Here is a 21,402-nt window from a genome sequence, read left to right on the forward strand (position 1 = left end):
ACATGGCGGCGCCGTGGGGCCGCGGTGTCGCTTCCTGACGGGGGGCGGCGGCGGCGGCGGTGGCAGCCTGTGCCCGCCCCGGAGCCCCGGGATCCCCTTCCTGCTCAGCTCCTCAGCCGGTGGAGCACCTTCCCGACCCCGGCCATGCAGGAGAGCCAGACCAAGAGCATGTTCGTGTCCCGGGCTCTGGAGAAGATCCTGGCCGACAAGGAGGTGAAGCGGCCCCAGCACTCCCAGCTGCGCAGAGCCTGCCAGGTGGCGCTCGGTGAGCCGCTGCCCGCCCGCTCGCCCCGCCGTTCTTCGGGGCAGAGCCCTCCACCTCTTCACCCTCTTCCTCCTTCTGGGACCCGCGCCCTCATTTCAGTCCCCCCTGCCCGCCCCTTGCTTCCGGGGCCCCCTCCCGGGGCTCCGCTGCCCCCGCGCCGCAGCACCGCCCTCCCCCGAGCGCACACCGTCCCTTTCTCCCCTCCCCCACCCGTTCCTTTCCAGGACCTCAACCTGCTCCCCTCCCCCAGCGTCTTCACTTCAGGACCCTCCGGGTCTGTCCTTTCCTTCTCGGTCCGGTCCCCTCTCCTTCACCCCGTCCCTCACGCCCCAGCCGTCCAGGCCGATATCCTTCAATATCCCACACGCTCCTTTATGTCAGTCCCCTTACTATATCATTCTCTCTATATAAAGTCTCAGACACTTCGCCATTCTTCCCTCACTAAACTGAACGGTTCACCTCGACTCTCTTCACTTTTTTCCGTTTCGTCCCAATGTCAGTAATTTTGCCCCGCCCCTCTCCCTTCCCATTCCTTCTCCCTTATCCTCCTCTTTGCTAGGTGCCCTTTGGCCTTTTATTATTAATGGAATCATGGAATTTAAGACTCAGACTTTAGAGGGCATCTGGTCCAGATACCCTCATTTTAAAGGTGAGCAGCTGAGGCCTGGGTACTGGAAGTGATTTAGGATCATAGAATTAGAGCAGGAAATGACCTTAGAGATCACCCAGTGCACCTCCCCTCTTTTTTTTATTTATTTAAATGAGAAAAGAGATTTTAGAGTGAAGTGACTTTGAATCTTCCTTTTTTATTTCCTGGTTTCTCCTTCCATCAAGCTCCCTGGAACCTCCCTGCCAGATGTTTCTCTTAGCTGAGCAGGATAGACAAGATGCAGAAGTTGTTATGCTATGTTCTTGGAGTGGAACTAGGGCTCACCCAGGAAGTGCCTGGATGTGGAATGTTTTCCTTCTGGATATTCTCTGCATCCTTTCATCAATGCAGGCATGTAGGAAATCAGAGCAGAGGTTGTAAGGTGAAGGGTATTTATTCCAGGTGTACCGAATGGAGAATAGGAGACGAATCACCAACTACTTCAACTAATTGCTAGTTAATTCTTTTGGAAGATGATAGATCAATGTTCTTGCCTCCCACTCATAATTTAATATGCCAGCCACTCATAGCTTCATTTCTTTAAAAAGATTTTAGAACCCCTAGGAAATGTCCATTTTTCTGTTAATTGACCAAGCAAGTTAGAAAACATTTTGATTTTGCCACAATTTGAAGCTGTGTCATCACCACATTTTCTTCTTCTAGGGTATAGAGACTGATGTTGCTTGAGTAGGGGAAAATTATAGTCTTCAGCTAGTTACCTGCTTGCGTAAAAAGTGCAGGTTTAGTGAAGGAAACTTTGTTGAGGTTCATTTGTAATTTTCAAAGATTTTTAAAGCTGTGTAGTTCTGATAACCAAGCAAATAATGGATCATTATATGCTTACTTGTGTAGACCCCATAAAACTAAGTAATGTTAAATAACCAAGGTGCTTCAGTTTAGAATAGTAAATGGTTCTTTGAAATTTCATGCAGTTCCATTATATTGATAATGCTTTGAGAGGAGTTTCAGAAAATGGTTTTTTAGTAGAGGATATTTAGTACAAATGTTTGTATAGAATTGTCATTAAGCATTATTTATATAATTCTTATGGTATTAATTTGGATTCCAACTTTGCACTTTCTGTTATTTTTCTGATAATGTTATCTAGATTTTGAGATTTTGTGGCATATATTGGTTGATTACATGGTATTGTATTTCATAATGGTCTGGGAGTGAGTTGTAAGATGTGATCTAGACATGTAATAGGTTCACCATAGCTTAACTTTTTGCTAAAACATTTTTCCTGTGGAACTGTGGTTTTTGTGGATGTAAATAGGAATTCCGCGATGCTACCAATATTTTCTTTCATTATTTTCTTTACAATTACAGATGGTTTCAAAGAAGTTTATCGGTTTAAAGCAGAAATAAGCAGTGTAGCATAGGTTCATCGGTTTAGAGCTGGAAGGGGCTTTAAAGGTCATCTAACTCTACCTACTCATTTTACAGATGAGGAAACTGAGGCCCACTGAAGTTGTAACTTGCCCAAGGTCACACAGATATTAAGTTGAACTAGCATTGGAACCTAGATCCTCTTGATTTCAAATGTAGAAGTCCTTCCACTGTACCAAACTTATGCATATATGTTTATATTGTAGAGACATGAATATGTACGCACATGCAATTTCATATCTACATACAATGTATACATGTATGCATAAGCTTTGTGTATAGTGTATGTGTGTGTATGCACACAAATATGTGTGTGCATATAAATTTGGGGTTAAGAGAACTGGCTTAATATCCCCTATATTGCTCCAGAAATTCTGATTACTCCCCTTGTCCCTTATCCTGGAGCTATCTTATACTTTTGTCCTCCTGACACTAACAATTATGGGCACTATATAGATAAATTTGATTGATCTATCTGTATAAGCCATATGAGTATGGGAAACATTAACCTAATTGAATAATATGGTATCTGCTATCGTGGTACCTTAGTTCTAGGAGGTGCCCTAACAGTGAGTGAATCCCTGTATGTTGTTATAAATAACATTTTTTTATGGCTGCTTTTTTTTTAAGGCAGTTGGGGTTAAGTGACTTGCCCAGGGTCACACAGCTAGTAAGTGTCAGCTGCTTGGTCTGAGGCTAGATTTGAACTCAGGTCCTCCTGACTTCTGGGCCGGTGCTCTATCCACTGCGCCACCTAGCTGCCCCTAAATAACATTTTTTTAACAGAATCCTAGGAGCTTACTGAGGAGGAGAGATATCCATTTTTCAATTAGCAGTAGGGAAGAATGCTAACATATGTGAGTTAAATCTGCCTGGACTTCTCAAGATGCCTGGTGCTTTGTACTGAACAGGTATTTCTTTGTGGGATTCCATTCTGGCCAGTTTTTTCTGGTAATGAACTCTTGAGATGTTGCTATCAAAAACAAAAACCCCCCAACAAACTTTGAAACAGCTTGAATGTTGGTCTTCAGGTCCACAGTGCCAGCTTTAAGGTGGATGCAGGGAGTACTGCCTAAGTAGAGGAAGTGGAAAATAAAGGGCAAATGGTTGAGATGAAGTTGAGTGTGACAGGTGTTGGAGTATGGCAGATATCTCGGTTTGGAAATCTAGATTTTGTGGCTGTTTCCCCTAAGGTTATTCCAAGTCACCAGACTCACCTGGCTGCTATTCTCCCACCTCAATATAGTAGAGGAACATGGGTAAAATTAGATAACAAGGAGGGAAATATACAAGTTTTCTTTTAAAGCTACTGCCTGCTTCGGAGTGAATGTCTAGATCTGGAGAATGAGAGACTTTTAACATATATATTAGCTTGTAATATTACTGTTCAAAGTTGGAATTCTTGGTAATAGAGCACACTTACAGGAAACAACTTGTTAGTGTTACCTGGTTGAAATTATTTCAGCAAAGGAGTTATGCTGTAGAAACGAAGCATTTTTAATGTTGGTTGATATTTTGATTTGTCTTCCTGTCCTGTTTGGTTTATAGATGCCATAAAACAGGATGTAATTATATTACTTGAAGTCTTAGTTTATTGGGGTATTAACCTACTTAACCACAGGGAGATCTGGGTTTTATCTTACAAAAGAAGTGACAAACAGGATCACCCAGGTTTAGAGCAATCTTGGTTATTTGTCTTGCTTGAATACTAACTGCTCAGGTCAGGCTGGGACTGCCTACTTATGAGAGCCTTGCCTTGGTTTCTTTTAGCTGGAGAAATGGTTTTTATCACTCCTGAAACATTGCTTGTCCTTATTCTGTTAATTAGGCTTTGATAGATGCTTACAATCTTTCAACACTGATGAAGAACATAATTATAATATTGAGACCTTACTCCTGCAACTGTCTTATTCAAGAATCATTTTCACCATGATCCCTTGTAAAAAATTTTTTTTGAGATTAATATCTTTTGTATTTACATCATCTAAATTTCTTCTAGTATTCCTCTCCTTCCCCCCCCCTTCTAGGTAGATAGAGGACTGGGCCTGGAATCAGGAAGACTGGAATTTACATTGGGTCTCAGACACTTACTAGCTCTGTGACCCTGGGCAAGTCACTTAACCTCTGTTTGCTTCAGTTTCCTTACCTATAAAATGGGAATAATAATAGCAGTAACCTCCCAGGATTCTGAGAATCAAGTGAGATAATATCGAAGAGCACTTCACTGCCTAGCACAGAGTACACAATTAATAAATTTGTATTTTCTTCCTGTGTAACAAATTATGTTTTTTAAAGAAAAAGGAAAAAATTAACAAAACCGATCAACAACTCACATTTGAGAACATCACATTTGATAAACAAATCACATTTGAGAACAACACATCACATCAACAGGATCACATTTGAGAAAATGTGGTGCTTTGAAGAGAAAACATGCCTTCCGGAACATGGGAGGAGTTAGGAGGATGATCAGCAGAGGAGGTAGCGCCTGACTTGACCTTTTAAGGAATGACTTAGAGCTAGTGGTATAGGGGAATTCTCTATGAAGTATTGTAAGCAAAACCCAGAGATAAAGGATGGGACAAAATTAGAGAATTCCAAGTAGTTCAGTTTAGCTAGAATGTAGAGTATGTGAAGAGGAGTTGTAAGAGATAAGAGATGAGACTGAACAGGTTAATTGGAGCTAGGGTGTTGGCTTCCAGGATCAGGAGATTATTTTTACTTTATTCAGGGGCAGTGGGAGGCTCTGAAGGGTTTTTCATTAGAACAGTGAAGTGATTTAGGAATACTTTTTGGGTAGCCCTATGAAGAATGGATTAGAGAGGAGATTGAGAAGACAGGAAGACCAGTTAGGACGCTTTTACAGTTTCACTAATTTCACACTTTTGTTGACAGTATTGATATGCAAAGGAATTGGCTCCATCAAATATTTGTACTTCCCTGGAAATGTGGAGAATAACATGGAAAAATTCCCAGGTTTCTGGAGGCCCTCGGTAACACTAGTTTAGGAGCCCCAAAATGGCTTCCATGGGCAGGGTCAGATTGTATCTCTGGCTAGTAAGGCCCAGCATAATTCATTCATTCTAGTACCCCCAGAGACTTTTTTTGTCTGGATGCTATCCATTGCTCTATTCTCATCCTCTCTGTCATCTCTATGCTTATGTTTACCCTACTTCCCAGTCTTGCAGTTAGGGGTTCCTAAGCTGGAGTCTGTAAGTAGATTTCAGGGGATCTGTGAACTTGAATGGGAAAAAAATAAATCTTTAACTAGACTTCAACTCATATTTAGCATTTCCTTCAATTACAAGTTTTAAAAACTCAACAAAACTAAACATCATTCTTAGAAGAAGTCTGTAGGCTTTACCAAACTACTAAAGGGATTCATGACACAAAAAATTATTAAGCTCTTGCTTAGAATAGATTTCTCTTTTCCCCTATCTCTGTCTCTGGAAAGTTTTTCAAAGTCTCTCTCAGGTACCACATCCTCCACAAAGTCTTCCTTGATTGCACACTCCCTTGGTAGAAAGTTATCTTTACCTCCTTAAATTTCTCAGTACTTCTGGTTCTCCTTTGCCCCTGTGACTGATTTTTACAAACTTTGTATTCCAGTCACCTAGCACAAAATGTTGTTGTTCTTTAGTCATTTCAGTTGGGTCTGACTCTTCATGAACCACATTTGGGACTTTCTTGGCAAAGATACTAGAGTGGTTTGCCATTTCCTTCTCCAGCTCATTTTACAGATGAGGAAACTGAGGCAAACAGGGTTAAGTAAGTGACTTGCCCAGGGTCACACATCAAGCAAGTGTGAGAGACTGGATTTGAACTCAGGAAGACAAGTTCTCTTGACCCAGGCCCAGCACTACATAGGCATGTAATAAATGTTGTAAGATTGAAATTGAATTAAGAAGAGATGAGGATCTGAAATACGATTTTACGAAAGTGTTTTCATAATACTTATCCACAATACACATATTCAGTGAAACAGTATAAAACACAGAATAGAAAAAAAGGTTTATTTCATGTGAAATTGAATGACATTGTCATCATGTGTGGTAATGTGAAATACTGTAAAAAGTATTTGAAACAAACAATATATTTAAGGAAACCTCTTAAGAGACTTCTGCTATATGTACTCATAAGCACCAAACAAATATTTGTTGAATGACCTTATAGGGTCTTTTGATTATGAGTGATGTAGTTACTCAAATAGATAGTCAAACAGCCAACAAATAATTAATGTTTATTGTGCCTACCATGTGCCAGGCTCTAGGATAGAAATACATAGAATGAAACATTCCCTAATCCAAGGAGTTTGTTATATTTTAATGGTGAGAAAACAAGTATGTATGGCTCTATATGCATCATATATATATATATATATATATATATATCATATATATATATATATATATATATATATATATATATAAAGTGAATAAGTGTAAATAAAAAGTAACTTGGGAGGAAAGGTGTTAGCAGTTGGGACAAGAAAAGGCTTCATGCAGAAGATGTTGTTAAAGTTGTATCTTACAGGAGGGATGGGACTCTGAAGCAAGGGTAAGTAAGAGCAAAGCCAGGAGATGATAGAGTACCTGGTATGACAAAGAGGAAGGATATCTTGGCTAGATAACAGATGATGGGGAGGGAGAGTAACGTCTTGTGAAACTGGAAAGATATGTTGGGATCAGGTTATGTAGGACTTTAAAATATCTTTAACAGAGAAGTTTTATTTTATTTTAGAGGCTGTAAGAAGCCACCAGAGCTAATTGAGTAGGGGGAGTCACATTGTCAGATCTGCAGTTAAGGAAAACTGCTTTGGCAACAGTTGTAGGATATACTGGAATAGTGAGGCTTGAGGTAGGGTGACCAATTAAGAGGCTGTTGCAGTAGTCGAGATAAGAGGTGCTTTTGTAAGTAAAAAGAAGGGATCATAGAGATGTGGTAAAGCTAGAATTGGCAAGAAATAGCAACTGTGGGGTGACAGAGTCAGCAGTCCAGGATAATGTTGAAATATAGACCTGGGAGACTGGAATTATGGTGACTCCTTTGACAGAAATAGGGAAGTTCAGAAGAGGAAACAATTTTTAGGGAACGATAACTGAATTCGGTTTTTCATATATTGAGTTTGAGATGTTTTGGATTCAGGCACAGTGGATACTGGGCATGCTGGACTTGGGAAGACCTGAGTTCAAATCCTGTCCGACATCTACTAGCTGTGTGACCCTGGGTGAGGCTTGTAAGCCTCAATTTTCTTATCTGTAAAATGGAGATAATAATGGCAACCACCTCACAGGTGTGAGTATGTGGATGTGGATGTGTTACCAAGGGGAGCCTGAGGAGGAGTGGTCAGACAGGTAGGAGAAGCAGGAGAGAGCAGTGTCACTTGAAGGGCCTCTGGTAAAAAGATCGCCTGTAAAATAGTGGATGTTCTCTGTAAGCAGGTTGGATTGTAAATGCTGTTGGATAACTTCTTTGTTTCTTCAAATATTTTACCAGTCTTAACTTTAAAATTTGAGGAGAGGAAGAAATAATTAAAGTAAGGAGCTCCACATATATACATTTTAGTAGAATGTAATAAGCTCCTTCAGAGCAGGGATTATTCTTCTATTTGTCTGATATCCCCTCTAGATAATAGTGCTTAATAAATATTTGTTGAAGTAGAAAGACTCCATTTTAGTTGTGAAATGTTTCTAATTTAGGGCAATATTGTCCATCAAAATGAATATGTCTTCACTGTGTGGACTTGTAAAATAAAATTGTTTTGGGTCTTTCAGTCTAAGAAGCAAAAAATGAATTATTTTGAGATTTGCCACATTAGTTATTTTTGATGAACTTACCAAGGGATTGATAAGCAATTCTGAGCTTTAAAACTTTTCTTAAGGATGGGGGGGGCAGCAGTGTTTGTGAATGAAAACTTCTAATTGATAGACTAAGAACTGGAAGAAACTTTGAGGCAGTAGAGTCCAACACTTCATTTTACGTATGAGGAACCTGAAGCCCAGAAAGATGCAGTGACTTATCCCGGGTCATACATTGGGTTATGTTTATGTAATGTCAGGTAAATTGTATTTCTTTTCAACATTCTGTTTTTCATGTTGATGTGATTCATAAAGACTCACTGTTAGTGAAACAATTTGTGAAGTTTGATAAATACTGCTATTTCTAGGTACTACTAAAGTTATTGTGGCACATAATTATTAAGCAGATACCAGTGTTTTCATTGTTTTTTTTTCATTAACAGTAGCTACCCTTTTTAAAAAAAAATCTAAGAGGAGCAGCTAGGTGGTGCAGTGGATAGAGCACTGGCCCTGAAGACAGAAGGACCTGAGTGCAAATCTGGCCTCAGACCAAACACTTGACACGTACTAGCTGTGTGACCCTGGGCAAGTCACTTAACCCCAATTGCCTAAAAACAAACAAACAAAAAAACCCCAAAAAATCTAAGAATTAAAGACATGCATTGAAATAATCATATTGCTTTTTTAAAAACTTTATTTATTTTTCATTTTCAGTATTAACTGAATCTGATGCAATCTGATGTAGGCTATACATGTACAATCATATTAAATGTATTTCCACGTTAGTCATATTGTGAAAGAAGAATCAGAACAAAAGGGAAAAACCAAAAGAAAGAAAAAGAGAGAGAGAAAATAGTATGCTTCAGTCTGCATTCAGACTCCATAGTTCTTTCTCTGGATGTGGATAGCGGTTTCCATCATGAGTCTTTTGGAGTTGTCTTAGATCCTTGCATTGCTGAGAAGAGCTAAGTCTGAATCAAAGTTAGTTATTGCATAATGTTGCCATTACTGTGTGCAGTGTTCTCCTGGTTCTTTCACTTCACTCAGCCCCAGTTTATGCGATTCTTTTTTTTTCCTTTGTACAGTTTTTTCCTAGTTTTTCTGAAGTCCTCCTTCACATCATTTCTCATGGAACAATAGTATTCCATTACGTTCATATACCACAACTTGTTCAGCCGTTCCCCATTTGATGGCAATCAGATTACTTTTTGTTGAAAGTTTTAATAATAAAGCCTACATGTACACCATAGAGTCACAGAGTGTCAGAATTGCAAGGGGCTTTAGGAAATCACAGGTGAGGAAACTGACTGAGAAGGGACAGTGGTTGTCCCCTAGCAAATAGGCAGTTAAGGAAAGTCTGACTAAAAGCCAAAACTCCTGACTAGTAATTGGATTGCTGATCTGATTAGTGCATAACTATTTATAATTGTTTGTTGGATTATTATTAGAATTGATTTAAACATCCCTGCTAAAATGCTGAGAAACAAAATTACCAGTGTGTTGCAGGGGAGGCAGATGAAGGACTACCATTTTTTACCTCATGTATAGTTGTTTTTTTATGGCTTGTTGAGAATTTGAAACATACAGTAGATGTCTTCACTAGTGAAGCAAATGGTTGGATATATTTGGACCTAGTGTCCTGTGCGCCTAAACCACAGGAGAGTCAGTAAAAACAGTAGGAGCATTCTTTGAAAGAGTGGATTTTTAAAGATTTTTGATTAATTTGCAAGTACATAACCTTCTAAATAAATAGCTCATTATTGTATTTAGTTCTAACTGTTCACAACTGACACAATGATGATATAATATAGATCCATGTTCTGCCTGTGTGACCTTCTGAAAGCCATCTAATGTTTCTGGGTCTTATTTTTCTTATCTATAAAATGAGGGGGTTGAACTAGATCATATATAAAGTTCCTTGCATTTCTGTGTCCTTTGATCCTATTATCAATTGAAAAAACATTTATTGAGGCAGTCTACAATGTACAAGGCACTCAGGAAAAGTTGTGGGGATATAAAGATGAAAAATGACAGTTCTACACTTCAAGGAGCTTATGGTTTACTGCAGGATACAGAATACAAGGTAGAGTTTAATGGGGCAAATGAGGGATCCTGATAAAGTGTATTCATAGTTCCTTTGATCTGGGTCATAGGATTCAATGCTGGAAGGGACCTTAGAGATCATCTGGTTCAATCTTTTCATTCTACAGATGGCAGAACTAAGTTGGGAAGATTTTTGCGGGGTTCCTATGTAAATTAGTGGTAGAAGTAAAACTAGAACCCAGGTCTCCAGAGTCCTTGTCTAGTGTTCTTTCATTGAGAACAGCTCTACCCTTCTATTTTCAACTTTGAACTGCAGAGTTTTGGAAAATAGTTTTATTTTTGCTATTTCATTCCTGGATACAGAAGGTGTATGACTTGACTCTCCTACAGAATTATTACTTACCTCAGACATTGTCTTAGGGCTTTTCTTAGAATTGACAGGGAAAGCAGCTTCCTTGGCACTGGGAAACAGAAGGTTGAATTGTACCTGTGTAACATTACAAATCTGGTTGTAGTCTTTTCTACCCTTGGTTAAATTAGAAACACAGCCACAACTGCTATTTTGTGGAAGGACTTTTTAAAATTTTTTACCAACCAGCCTAACTAGAGCTTTTCAGTTGTATCCAGCCCAGCTCACTCTTTCTCATTTTGTTCATTTATTGCTTCCATTAGATCTGCCCTTTTGGTAGAAGGGAAACTAGTGTTTTTTAAGAGCTGGTTTCTAATATATGCTACCATAATGCACTTTTTCTTTTTTAAAAATGTTTTTATTGATGCCTTTTACATCTGTGATTTTTGAACTTATTTCCCACTCCTTGTCCCAGCAAAACAACAAATGGAGTAACATAACGTATTCCAGTGTTCTGTTCTCATAGATTACCTGTCTCCATGAAGAGCAGGGAAGTATAATTGGTTATCTGTTCCAGGAATCACCATTTGTTTTTCGGTTCAGAGTTCAGTCTTTTAATGTTCTTTCATTTGCTTTGTAATCTTTAGTGTCTTGTTTTGGCTCTGTATCTGTTCCACAAAATCTTCACGTTTCTCTGAATTCCTAATTTGTCATTTATTAAAGATAAGACCCCATTTTTTTTCACCCTTTTCTTCTTTCTCTCTCTTACCTTCTTTCTCTTTCAATTTTCCTACTCTATACTCTTTTGCTCTTTTTTCCTTTTTCTTTGAGGGGTAGTAGTAATAGTAACTTTATGTATGACAACCCTGGGGTCTGAAGAGTATGAAAATAATGGATAGGAGAGAGAAATTGGATTTTGTTGAATTTGGGAAATTGCAGTGTTATAATAATCCCTAATTGTTCCTTAGGGCAAAAGCCCATTTTTTTTCATAAGAGTATTTTAGTGATGCTACCTATGTATCATAGAAATCACAGTGTGAGAGGAAACAATTGCAGGTGATACAAAAGGAATAATAATAAAGTAACACTTATATGGTGCTTTAAGTTTTGCCAAGTACTTTACATGTATTACCTTGTTTGATCCTTTAAACACTTCTGTGAGATGGGTGCTATTTTTTCTCCATTTTACAGATAAGAAGCTAAGGGGAAAGAGGTTACGTGACTTGCTTGGAGTTACGTACCTATCGTCTGAGACAGGTTTTAAGTTCCAGTCCTCTTTACACCAAATCCAGTCTTCTACTCAGGAAATGGAAAGTTACATGGGAGGTTTGCATAGTTTGCAGTATATTACCAATGACAGAATTAATTGTAAAAGATATCTTCAAGGACGCATGAGACCAGGAAAGGAGTTGGATCATTTATATAGCAAGAATAAGAATTTACAAATGGTCCCTATTGGTGAAGAAATAACCTACTCAGTTGGCCATAAAAATGAGAAGTGGTACCTTATATAGAGATGGCTTTGTGCTACTGGATGGTAATCTGGGTGAAGGTGAACTTCATAAACTTGAACTCTGAAATGCCCCTTTCTAGTCATAATCCATATTTTCATATCTTCTGTATTGTTCCTATGCATAATCTTATATTCTGGGCTCCAGTATCTCCATTCCTCTCTTTTATTCCAATCTGTCATTTTTTTGGCCTCTCTTTCCTCACAGTCTTGACCTTAGAGTGAACTAGTCGACTCCACACTACCCTCTACCCTTTTTTTTTTTGGCTAGGCAGTGGGGTTATGTGACTTGCTCAGGGTCACACAGCTAGTTAAGCATCAACTGTCTGAGGCCAGATTTGAACTCAGGTCTTCCTGACTCCAAGGCCAGAGCTCTATTCACTGCACCACCTAGCTGCCCCTACCCTCTACCTTTTAACCACTTCCCTTCTTGTTTTACCACAGTTCATGATTTGCTGATCTTCAGTCCTGTGTTGCGCCTATCTTTTCTACTTTTCATATATCTTCTCTACTCCTACTCCTGTGCTGCTAAATGCTCCTGGGAAAAATCGTGCAACTGTGATGACTAGGTCAACTATAAATTCCTTATCTAATCTCAACTGAGCCTTCACTGTTGCTCAAGCAATCTTTTAATTTTTTCCTACTTATTATACTTCCCAAAATGGCTACTCCAAACCTCTCCCCTCAAGCACTCTAACTCTCTTTCTCATCTGATGACTTTGCCTCCTTTGTGGAGCCTATCTTGTCATGAGTTTTCATTCCTACTTTACTGAGGCCTTCTGTCATTAAGTTTTTTACTTCCCTCGTTCCACAAGCACTCCAATAGATCTCCACCTATCCTTTTCTCCATTGGTCCAGTCTTTGAGCAAGATGTGGCTCTGCTTCTTGCCAAGGCTAACATCATGTACCATTCATCCCATCTATCCTTGGAGATTGTCTCAGTAACCTTTCTCAGTCATCTCATATTCTTTTTCTACTGATTCCTTACTTGCTGCCAATATGTACATGCTTAGGTCTTTCTCCTGAACTTTAATCCCACTTTTCAGTCAGCTTGCTGGACTCCCCAGCTGGCTCCCCTGTAGATATTTCAAATTCACAGGATGTCCAAAACAGAATTCATTATCTTTTCCCTTCAACCCACTCCTAATCCTAACTTCTCTATTTCTGATTCTTCAGTCTCTCATTTGTAGTTTAGAAGTCATTCTTGCCTCTTCACTCTCACTCACCTCCCATATCTAATCATTACCAAGTTTTAAAAATTCTACTCTACCTTGTTAAATCTCTCACCATTTTTCTATTCACATAGCCACAACTCTAATTGAAGCACTTAGAATATCTTGACTGGTATATTGTATTAGCTTTCTAATGGGTCTCCTGGAATACAGTTTCTCATATCTCCAATCCTTCTTCCACACAACTACCAAATTGATATTACATAGTTCTAATGGTGGCACTCTGTGACTCCAAGATAAAACACAAAGGGGCAGCTAGGTGGCACAGTGGATAGAGCAGTGACCCTGAAGTCAGGAGGACCTGAGTTCAAATTGGACTCAGACCAAACCTTGAAACTTACTAGCTGTGTGACCCTGGGCAAGTCACTTAACCCCAATTGCCTTAAAAAAAAAAGATAAAATACAAACTTGGTTTGGCATGTAAAGCCCTTTACAGTGCAGTTCCAGCCTATTTCTCTGTATGCTGTGCAACACATTGTTCTACTTTACACATCCTCTGTTCCAGCCAAAGGGCATGCTTACTGTTCCCCATATACATTTCATCTCTTGCATCCTACCTCTTTGCTTTCACTTATAATGTTCTCACTCCTGACTTCTGCCTCTTAGAATTTTTAGCTCCCTTTGAGGTTTAGTTCATCTTCCTACAAGAAGTTTTTCCTGATTCTCCCAGTTGATAGTACTTTTGCTCCTTCATTTCCTGAAATTACTTTTTATTTGTTTTGTTTATATTTTTTGCATTTACTTGTGTGCATGTTGTTTTCCTTCAGTAGGTTATAAGCTCCTTGAGGGCAGAGACTTGTTCTTGTTTCCTTTTTGTATCCCCATAGCTTAGCTGGTTACCTAGCACTTAATAACTGCTTGTTGAATGGAATTTCATTGACTAAGCTCTGGGTTGAGTCCCACAGTTGTTAGTAATCTCTTTTATAATAACAAATTCATATTATTTCCTTATCTGCTGTATTTATCGTATCTCTACTCTGTTCTCTAAGGGTGGAGACGAACCTTTTTTGTCTCTCTCCCTGTTACCTGGTGCCACTATAGCTAGCTGAATCAGAATTCCTAGAGTCAAGGACTCTTATTTTTGCCTTTGATTCACCAACTTCTGGCACAGTGCTTTTCTTGAAGCTCTTTTCACATGGGTTTAATGAATGTTGGCTTGTATAGTATGGCCTGGCTATGCACTGGTATAGAGAGTGTCCACGCTGATGAAATCCTTGATACCTCCAAATGTCAGTATTTTTTAAAATTATACTTTCTAAGATCTTTGTGGTTGACTTTTGGCAACTTTGCATGTTGGTGTCCAATTTCTTCTTCCCACATTATGAAAGAAGCAAATAGATTTCAGTCTATTACTGGCTGTTCTCCTTTGATTTCCCCATTGTTCTCAGTTTTTCTAAGTATATCAGAATTAAAGAATGAGATTAGATAGGTAACAGAAATAGTAAGGAGATACAACCTCAGATTCTTCATCCCTCTCATTTTATAAATGAGGAAATTGAGAACCAAAGGGTTTTAGGGACTGGTCTAAGTTCATAAAGGGAGTAAGTAGTCATCTGGGATTTAAATCCAGGCCTTTTGACTTCAAATCCAGTTAATATTTTTACTCTTATTAGTGGCTGATTTTCTTTTTTAAATTAGAAAATTTTTTTGATATTGCTTGTTTTTACTTCACCTTTATTTCCAGATATATCTCTTCTTTCTCCCTCATCCAACAGGCCATTCTTTATGACAAAGAATTAAAAAGAAAAAAACCAATTGTGTAAAACTAACCAACACATCAACAGAATCTGATGGTTATATACAATATTAGGAAGGGAGGGAGGTGAATTCTCATATCTCTTAGGGACTAACGTTAGTAGTTGTAGTTCACCCAACTTTATGAAATTGAGATTGAAAAGCTTTTTCTGCACAATCATAATTAATGCATCTAAGAGAATCAGTGGCATGGGAAACGAATCTTTGTACCGCGTGTCTCTGATAGGAGTTTGATATCGCGGAATATATCTTGTTAGACAACTAACAGAAGTATGAGACCAAAAGCCATAAAAAGTGATCAAAGGATAGAAACAAACAATTCTCAAAAAAATGGAAACTATTAACAACCATATGAAAGAATGTTCCAAATGGTTAAATAATAAGAAAAATGCAAATCAGAACAGCTCAGATTTACGTAACATCCGCAAACTGTCAAAAGTGACAAAAGAAGGGAATAGTCAATGTTGGATGAGTTTTGGAGAGGCAGGCACAGCAATGCACTGCTGATGGAACTCTAAATAGGTTCAGTCATTCTGGAAAGCAGTTTGTAGTTATGCAGATAAAGTAATTGAAATGTCAGTACCCTTTGATTCCACCAGTAGGCATATGTTCCAAGGAGGTCATTTGTAAAAAGAAAAGCTCGCATCTACACCAGAATATTTATGACAACAGTTTTTATGATCTTAAAGAAGTGGAAACAAAGTAGATAACTATCGATTGAGGAATGGCTAAACAAATTGTGGCACATGAATGTAACGGAATATCATTTTACTGTTAGAAATGATATGTACTGAGTAGCGTGGAAAAACTTAATATGAACTGGAGCAAAGTGAAGCAAACAAAGCCAGGAAAATAATACATACAATGACTACAACAACAAAACCTGAATGTTGGAAAATTGTAAAGAATAAGCTTGACCCCACAGAAAAGAAATGAGAGAGAGAGAGAGAGAGAGAGAGAGAGAGAAGAGAGAGAGAGAGAGAGAGAGTGTGTGTGTGTGTGTGTAGTGGGTGTGTAATGGGAGGTGGGAAGCATGGTTAGGGTCATTGAATGTAATGTCAGGTTTTCTTATGTGTCAGTTTTACTGAAATTTTTTCTTTTCCTTTTTAAAAAATTATTATAAGGGATAGCTCCAGGAGGAAGAGGGAAACAGGAAGTCTGCACGGTGTAAACAGAAAATATATCAATAAAATGTTGTTAGAATAACAATTCTTTTTTCAACTCATTCAAATCTATATCTTATCTTTATAACAGCTATAGCTAAGAACCTCATTTTACGCAAACAGTATGCTATAAAGAGTAGTAAAATTTATATTGCTTTTTAAAAATAAACTCAAGAACTCTATATTCATCCAAAACGTAAAATGTTCAGGTTCAAATGCTTACTTCCACATATCTTCACAAACTGACACATAGTAAACACTTAATAAGTGCTGGTTGACTTTCTGACTGACCAGTCTATTAACTATTCTGGTTCAGAGTGAGACCAAATATATCATTTATCCATGTTAAATATATTCTTTATACATTCAGTATATAAAAGTATCTAGATCTTTGATATAAAGCAAAGATTGCTTCTGTTTCCTTGTCAAGTGATCAGTACATCTTTACTACTATTTCATTTGCATGTCTGGTATTTTTAAAATTGAGGAACAGATAAAAATATTATTTTGTAAGTTTGTTTTTCATAGCTCTATGTTTTTCAAAAATGCAGTTTGCTTGATTTTCTGGATCAGAATATGAATTTGTGGACTTTGCGTTGATTTATTTGGAGTACTCCGTTTTTAAAAAAATATCCACCAACTACATGTTTCAGGAGAAATTTTTGTTATAAAATAATTTGGCTTCATCATTCTTATTGAGAAAAATAGTAATTTCTTCTTAGCTTAAAACTTTTTGAAGTATTCTGGGAGTAGAAAGTGTTTTGTTATAGAAGATTTTAATGTTCTGCCTGTGTATGTCTTAAAATTGCACAAAGAGCCTTCCTCTTAATGATCTTTCTAAAATAAAGTTGTTCATTCCTGTAACTGCTTGAAAAACCATATGTATCTACTCGTATTTCTGATAATCTTTAAAGCATGCAATTCATCCAAATTTTAAGGGCCCACAGCTGTAACTATACGATTAATGGACCTGCATTTCATCATATTATTGATTGAGCTCTATCAGTGCAGAGTCCCATACAGTCCCTCCCATAGTATAGAAACTTCATTTAAAAATCTGTTGGTTACATTGAAAACATCTCTTGATATTAAATTGCCACCATTAGGTTTACAAATAAATTTTCACTCAGTTTTAACAATTTATTAACCGTATGTAATCAAATCTTTACATTTGTTTAATCGTTTTGTTGTTTAATCTCTTTGCAAAGCAGAATAGAAAGGTTTTCTCACTTTGGTTGATTGTAGGAGTCTTCAAACATTCAGGCAATTCTTGCCACTATATTATGTGCTAATGGAAACATTCGAAGCTGTTTTGCCTATGATTTGCCAGGCATAGTTTAGACTATCATTAGATGTAGGTAACATCAGCCTTTCTCTTATCAATTATCATCTCTAGACAGATGATTCACTTATCTGTGTATCAGTCCTGGTCTTTTCTGAGCTTTAGTTTTGCTTCATTGGACATTTTGAATTAGTTAGATATTAGATATTGCCTGCATATCTGAAACTATGCATGTGCAAAACAGAACTCGTCCCCATACCCTCATCTCTTTTGAACTTTCCTTTTGCTGTTGAGGGCCTCGTGATCCTGCCAAGCTACCCACTTAGTACATGCAATACTTGATTGATTGATTGATGTATATGGTCTTTGTGACCCTGGGCAAGTCATTCTTTCAGTGCCCCAGTCAACTCTCCGAGACTATAAGTTGCAAAAAGGTGCCTGTGCATTGGTAGGGGAAATTCTTTACTGAGAGCTCTCTGTACAGGTTCCATTTAAAAAAAAAAGTGAATGAATTCATTCTTCAATTTAAGTGCATATTATGTGCTGGGGGCACTGTACTAAGCTCTGGGAATACAACAGCTCCTTGCCTCAAGAATACAATCTAACTGGGGGAAGCAACATTGGGAGTTATGAGGCGGGAAGGCGTGGGAAGGGTGCTCTTACAGGGTAGGTGGTTTGGAAGTCGCTGAGAAGAATGTAAGCTCCTTTAGGGCAGACTTTTTTCTTTGTATCCTCAGCACTTGGCACAGTGGTTGGTTCATAGAAGGGATTAATAGATGCTTATTTACTTGGTTATTTTTTGAGCCTTTTAAAAAAAATTTATTTTGATTTATCAACAATCACTTCCATAAGCTTTTGAGTTTTAAATTTTTCTCACTCCCCAAGATGGCTGGCAATCTGATATAGGCTATCCATATACATTCCTATTAAACATATTTTCACATTAGTGATGTTGTAAGGAAGAATTAGAACCAGTAGGAGGAACCATCAGAAAGAGGAAACAAAACAAAACAGAAGAAAACAAAATAGCAAATAGTATGCTTCGATCTGGATTCAAACTCCATAGTTCTTTCTTTGGATGTGGATAACATTTTCCATCATGAGACCTTTGGAGATGTCTTAGATTCTTGCATTGCTGAGAAGGGCAAAGTCTATCAACATTAGTCATCACACAGCATGGCTGTTACTATGTACAATGTTCTCCTGGTTCTGCTCACTTCCCTCAACATCAGTCCATATAAGTCTTTCAAGTTTTTCTGAAATCTACCTGCTCATCATTTCTTATTGCACAGTAGTATTCCGTTACATTCATATGCCACAACTTGTTCAGCCATTCCCTAGCTGATGGGCATCTCCTCAATATCCAGTTCTTTGCCACCACAAAAAGAGCTGCCATAAATATTTTTGTACATGTTATTTCCTTTTCCCACTTGTATGACCTCTTTGGGATACAGCCCTAGAAATGCTATTGCTGGGTCGAAGGGTATGCAAGAACTCTCCAAAAATTGTTGGATCATTTCACAACTCCACCAGCAATGCATTAACGTTCTAATTTTCCCACTTTTTCCTCAACATTTATCATTTTCCTGTTTTGTCATGTTGGCCAGTCTGATAGGTGTGATGTGATACCTCATAGTTGTTTTGATTTGCATTTCTTTAATCAATAGTGATTTAGAGCATTTTTTTGTATGACTATAGATGACTTTAATTTCTTCATCTGAGAACTTTCTGTTCATATCCTTTGACCATTTATTGGTTGAGGCTTTTACACTTAACCATTCTGTAAGCAACTTTATATGATGTAAGCAGTCTCTTTGATATCACAGACATGGCTTTTGAAAAAGTTTGTTTTTATTTAGTAAAAGCATCTAATTTTTTTATAACAATTTTTTGGTCTTGCCAACATATTCTACTTGCACACTTTCAAGATGTTTCCATTTATTAGATTTCATGCTACCTAAAACTAAAGCATTTGTACAAAACAAACAGAAACCTTTTTTTCTGTATCAGTAACAGTACTTATTAATTCAAATAATAAACATAATGGCTCTCTTTTTTTGGATTTGGGCTTTTTTACTTTGTTTTTGTATCTGCCACTTTGAACTGTCTCTTTTTTCTTTACTTGTTTGAGCTGCAGCTGCTTCTGTAGATTTTTTTTTAACTTAAGTGTTTATCCATGAAGGGGTTATTTCACTTTCAAAATTAAAATCAATAAAAAATTTAAACAAATTAAAATAAATGGAAAATTTCAAATTATTATAATTGTTCCCAAATTATCACAATTTTTAAAAGGTGGTACTTTTGGGGGAAACCAGTTTGTTACATGTTTACAAAAAAAGAATGATGGTGAGAAATATAACACATTTTTAATGTATTTTTAACTTCTAAGCACAGATTGTTAAACTTCAAGTTTACATGCAAATCATATAACTCATCTGTGTCAGAACCCAGGCAACTGATTTCACACCATCTTGAATTTCAGCACAACCAACGCAGTTTTTACATCCATTGTACATTCTGAGTCAAGTATAACATTTTCTCTCATTGTGCAGTGTTAGTTTATCTTTCATTGACTTTAATTTGCACCATCCTTTCATTAAACTAAATGAATATATTTATGTGGGAATTGTACTCTTAAAATATCCAATAATTTTGGCTGTTGCTTCCCCCTCTGCCACCTCCAGGGAGCCTCATTTTAATTCGTGTCTAGGATTTATAACTGGATTCTCAAAACAGCCTGTGCTTTTCTCCCCAATATCCTTTTTTGAAAAAAAAAATAGTAAGATTTATTGATATGTTTTGCTTTTCCATGACATATATTCCTAGATATATGTCACTTCTTTCCCTCACCCTGACTGAACTTTTCTTATGACAAAGAAAATCAGTGAAGCAAAGGCAGTAGGTGTATATTGACAGTTTATACAGCATCCTGCCCCTATCATCCTTTGTCTGTGCCAGAATTAGGGAGGTATGTTTTCTGTTTTCTGTTTTCTGTTCTCTGGAACTAAGAATGGTTATTATAATTACTCAGCTTGTCTTCCTTTCAGGGTTTTCGTTTATGTTATTGTAGTCATTGTTCTTCTGTTGGTGATTACTTCACTCAGCATAAAAATGCATCCTTTTTAATGATGGAACAGACCTTCCTCTTGGTAGAGAGACGGTGGCTTATGGGTGTGGAAGCATAAACCATTATGGTCTTTCTGTCTGTTTTAACTTCACTCATTTTCTGTGTTATGAAGGAGGGCTCAGTGGTAGGGGCATGTCAGGAAATGACTGTGGTATAAAAACCACAAGTAACTATAAAACTTTAAAATATTCCTTAGTTTCCAAAGCTGCTGCTACTTTATAAGCAACTCAAGTTTATTAATTAAATTCCTAAATTGCTTAAGTTTTTCTTTGATAGTATTACAGAGCAAATATAAACATTTGACCCCTGTTTTATTACATATATTTTACTCACAGGTAGGTGGTACAATGGATAGAGCACTGAGCTCCAATTCAGGAAGACTTGAGTTCAGATTAAATCTCAGATACTTAACAAGCTGTGTGACCCTAGGAATGTCACTGAAACCTCTGTTTATCTCAGTTTCCTTACCTGCAAAATGGGGATAATAATAGCACCAACTCCCAGAGTTGTTATGCGGATTAGATGAGATAATAATTATAAAGTGCTTAGGACAGTGCTATATTAGGTGTTACTGTGTTTGGGGTCAGGAAGGCCCAAGTTCAAATCAGGGTTCAGATCCTTACTAGCTGTGTGATCCCAGTTAAGTCACTTAACCTCTCTTTGCCTCAGTTTTCTCCACTGTAAGATGAGGATAATAATAGCACCTACCTTGCAGGGTTATTGTAAAGATCAAAAGAGAAAATATTTCTAAACTGCTTAGCACATTTTCTGGCCCATAATGGGTGCTATATAAATGCTTGTTTCTTCCCATTATCCTCCACCCTCACCCCCATCCTTATG

At 37.6% G+C, this 21,402-nt stretch overlaps 1 protein-coding gene across 2 annotated transcripts in view; it reads left to right on the forward strand.

Annotated features, from left to right (window-relative positions):
* Nucleotides 1–11: 11 nt before the first annotated feature.
* The window catches only part of ARFGEF2 (ARF guanine nucleotide exchange factor 2), a 108,460-nt gene continuing 87,069 nt past the window's right edge, over nt 12–21,402 (forward strand). The window contains exon 1 of one of the 2 annotated variants that reach the window (XM_020984169.2): nt 12–265. In XM_020984169.2, the coding sequence (XP_020839828.1) occupies nt 145–265 (121 nt within the window). In that variant the 5' untranslated portion in view covers nt 12–144. The remainder of the gene's footprint in view (nt 266–21,402) is intronic. The other variant, XM_078149862.1, reaches the window with a different exon arrangement.

This window comes from Phascolarctos cinereus, unplaced genomic scaffold (assembly GCF_003287225.1).
Source record: "Phascolarctos cinereus isolate Bilbo 61053 unplaced genomic scaffold, phaCin_HiC Scaffold_2;HRSCAF=192, whole genome shotgun sequence".
NCBI classification, from domain to species: domain Eukaryota; kingdom Metazoa; phylum Chordata; class Mammalia; order Diprotodontia; family Phascolarctidae; genus Phascolarctos; species Phascolarctos cinereus.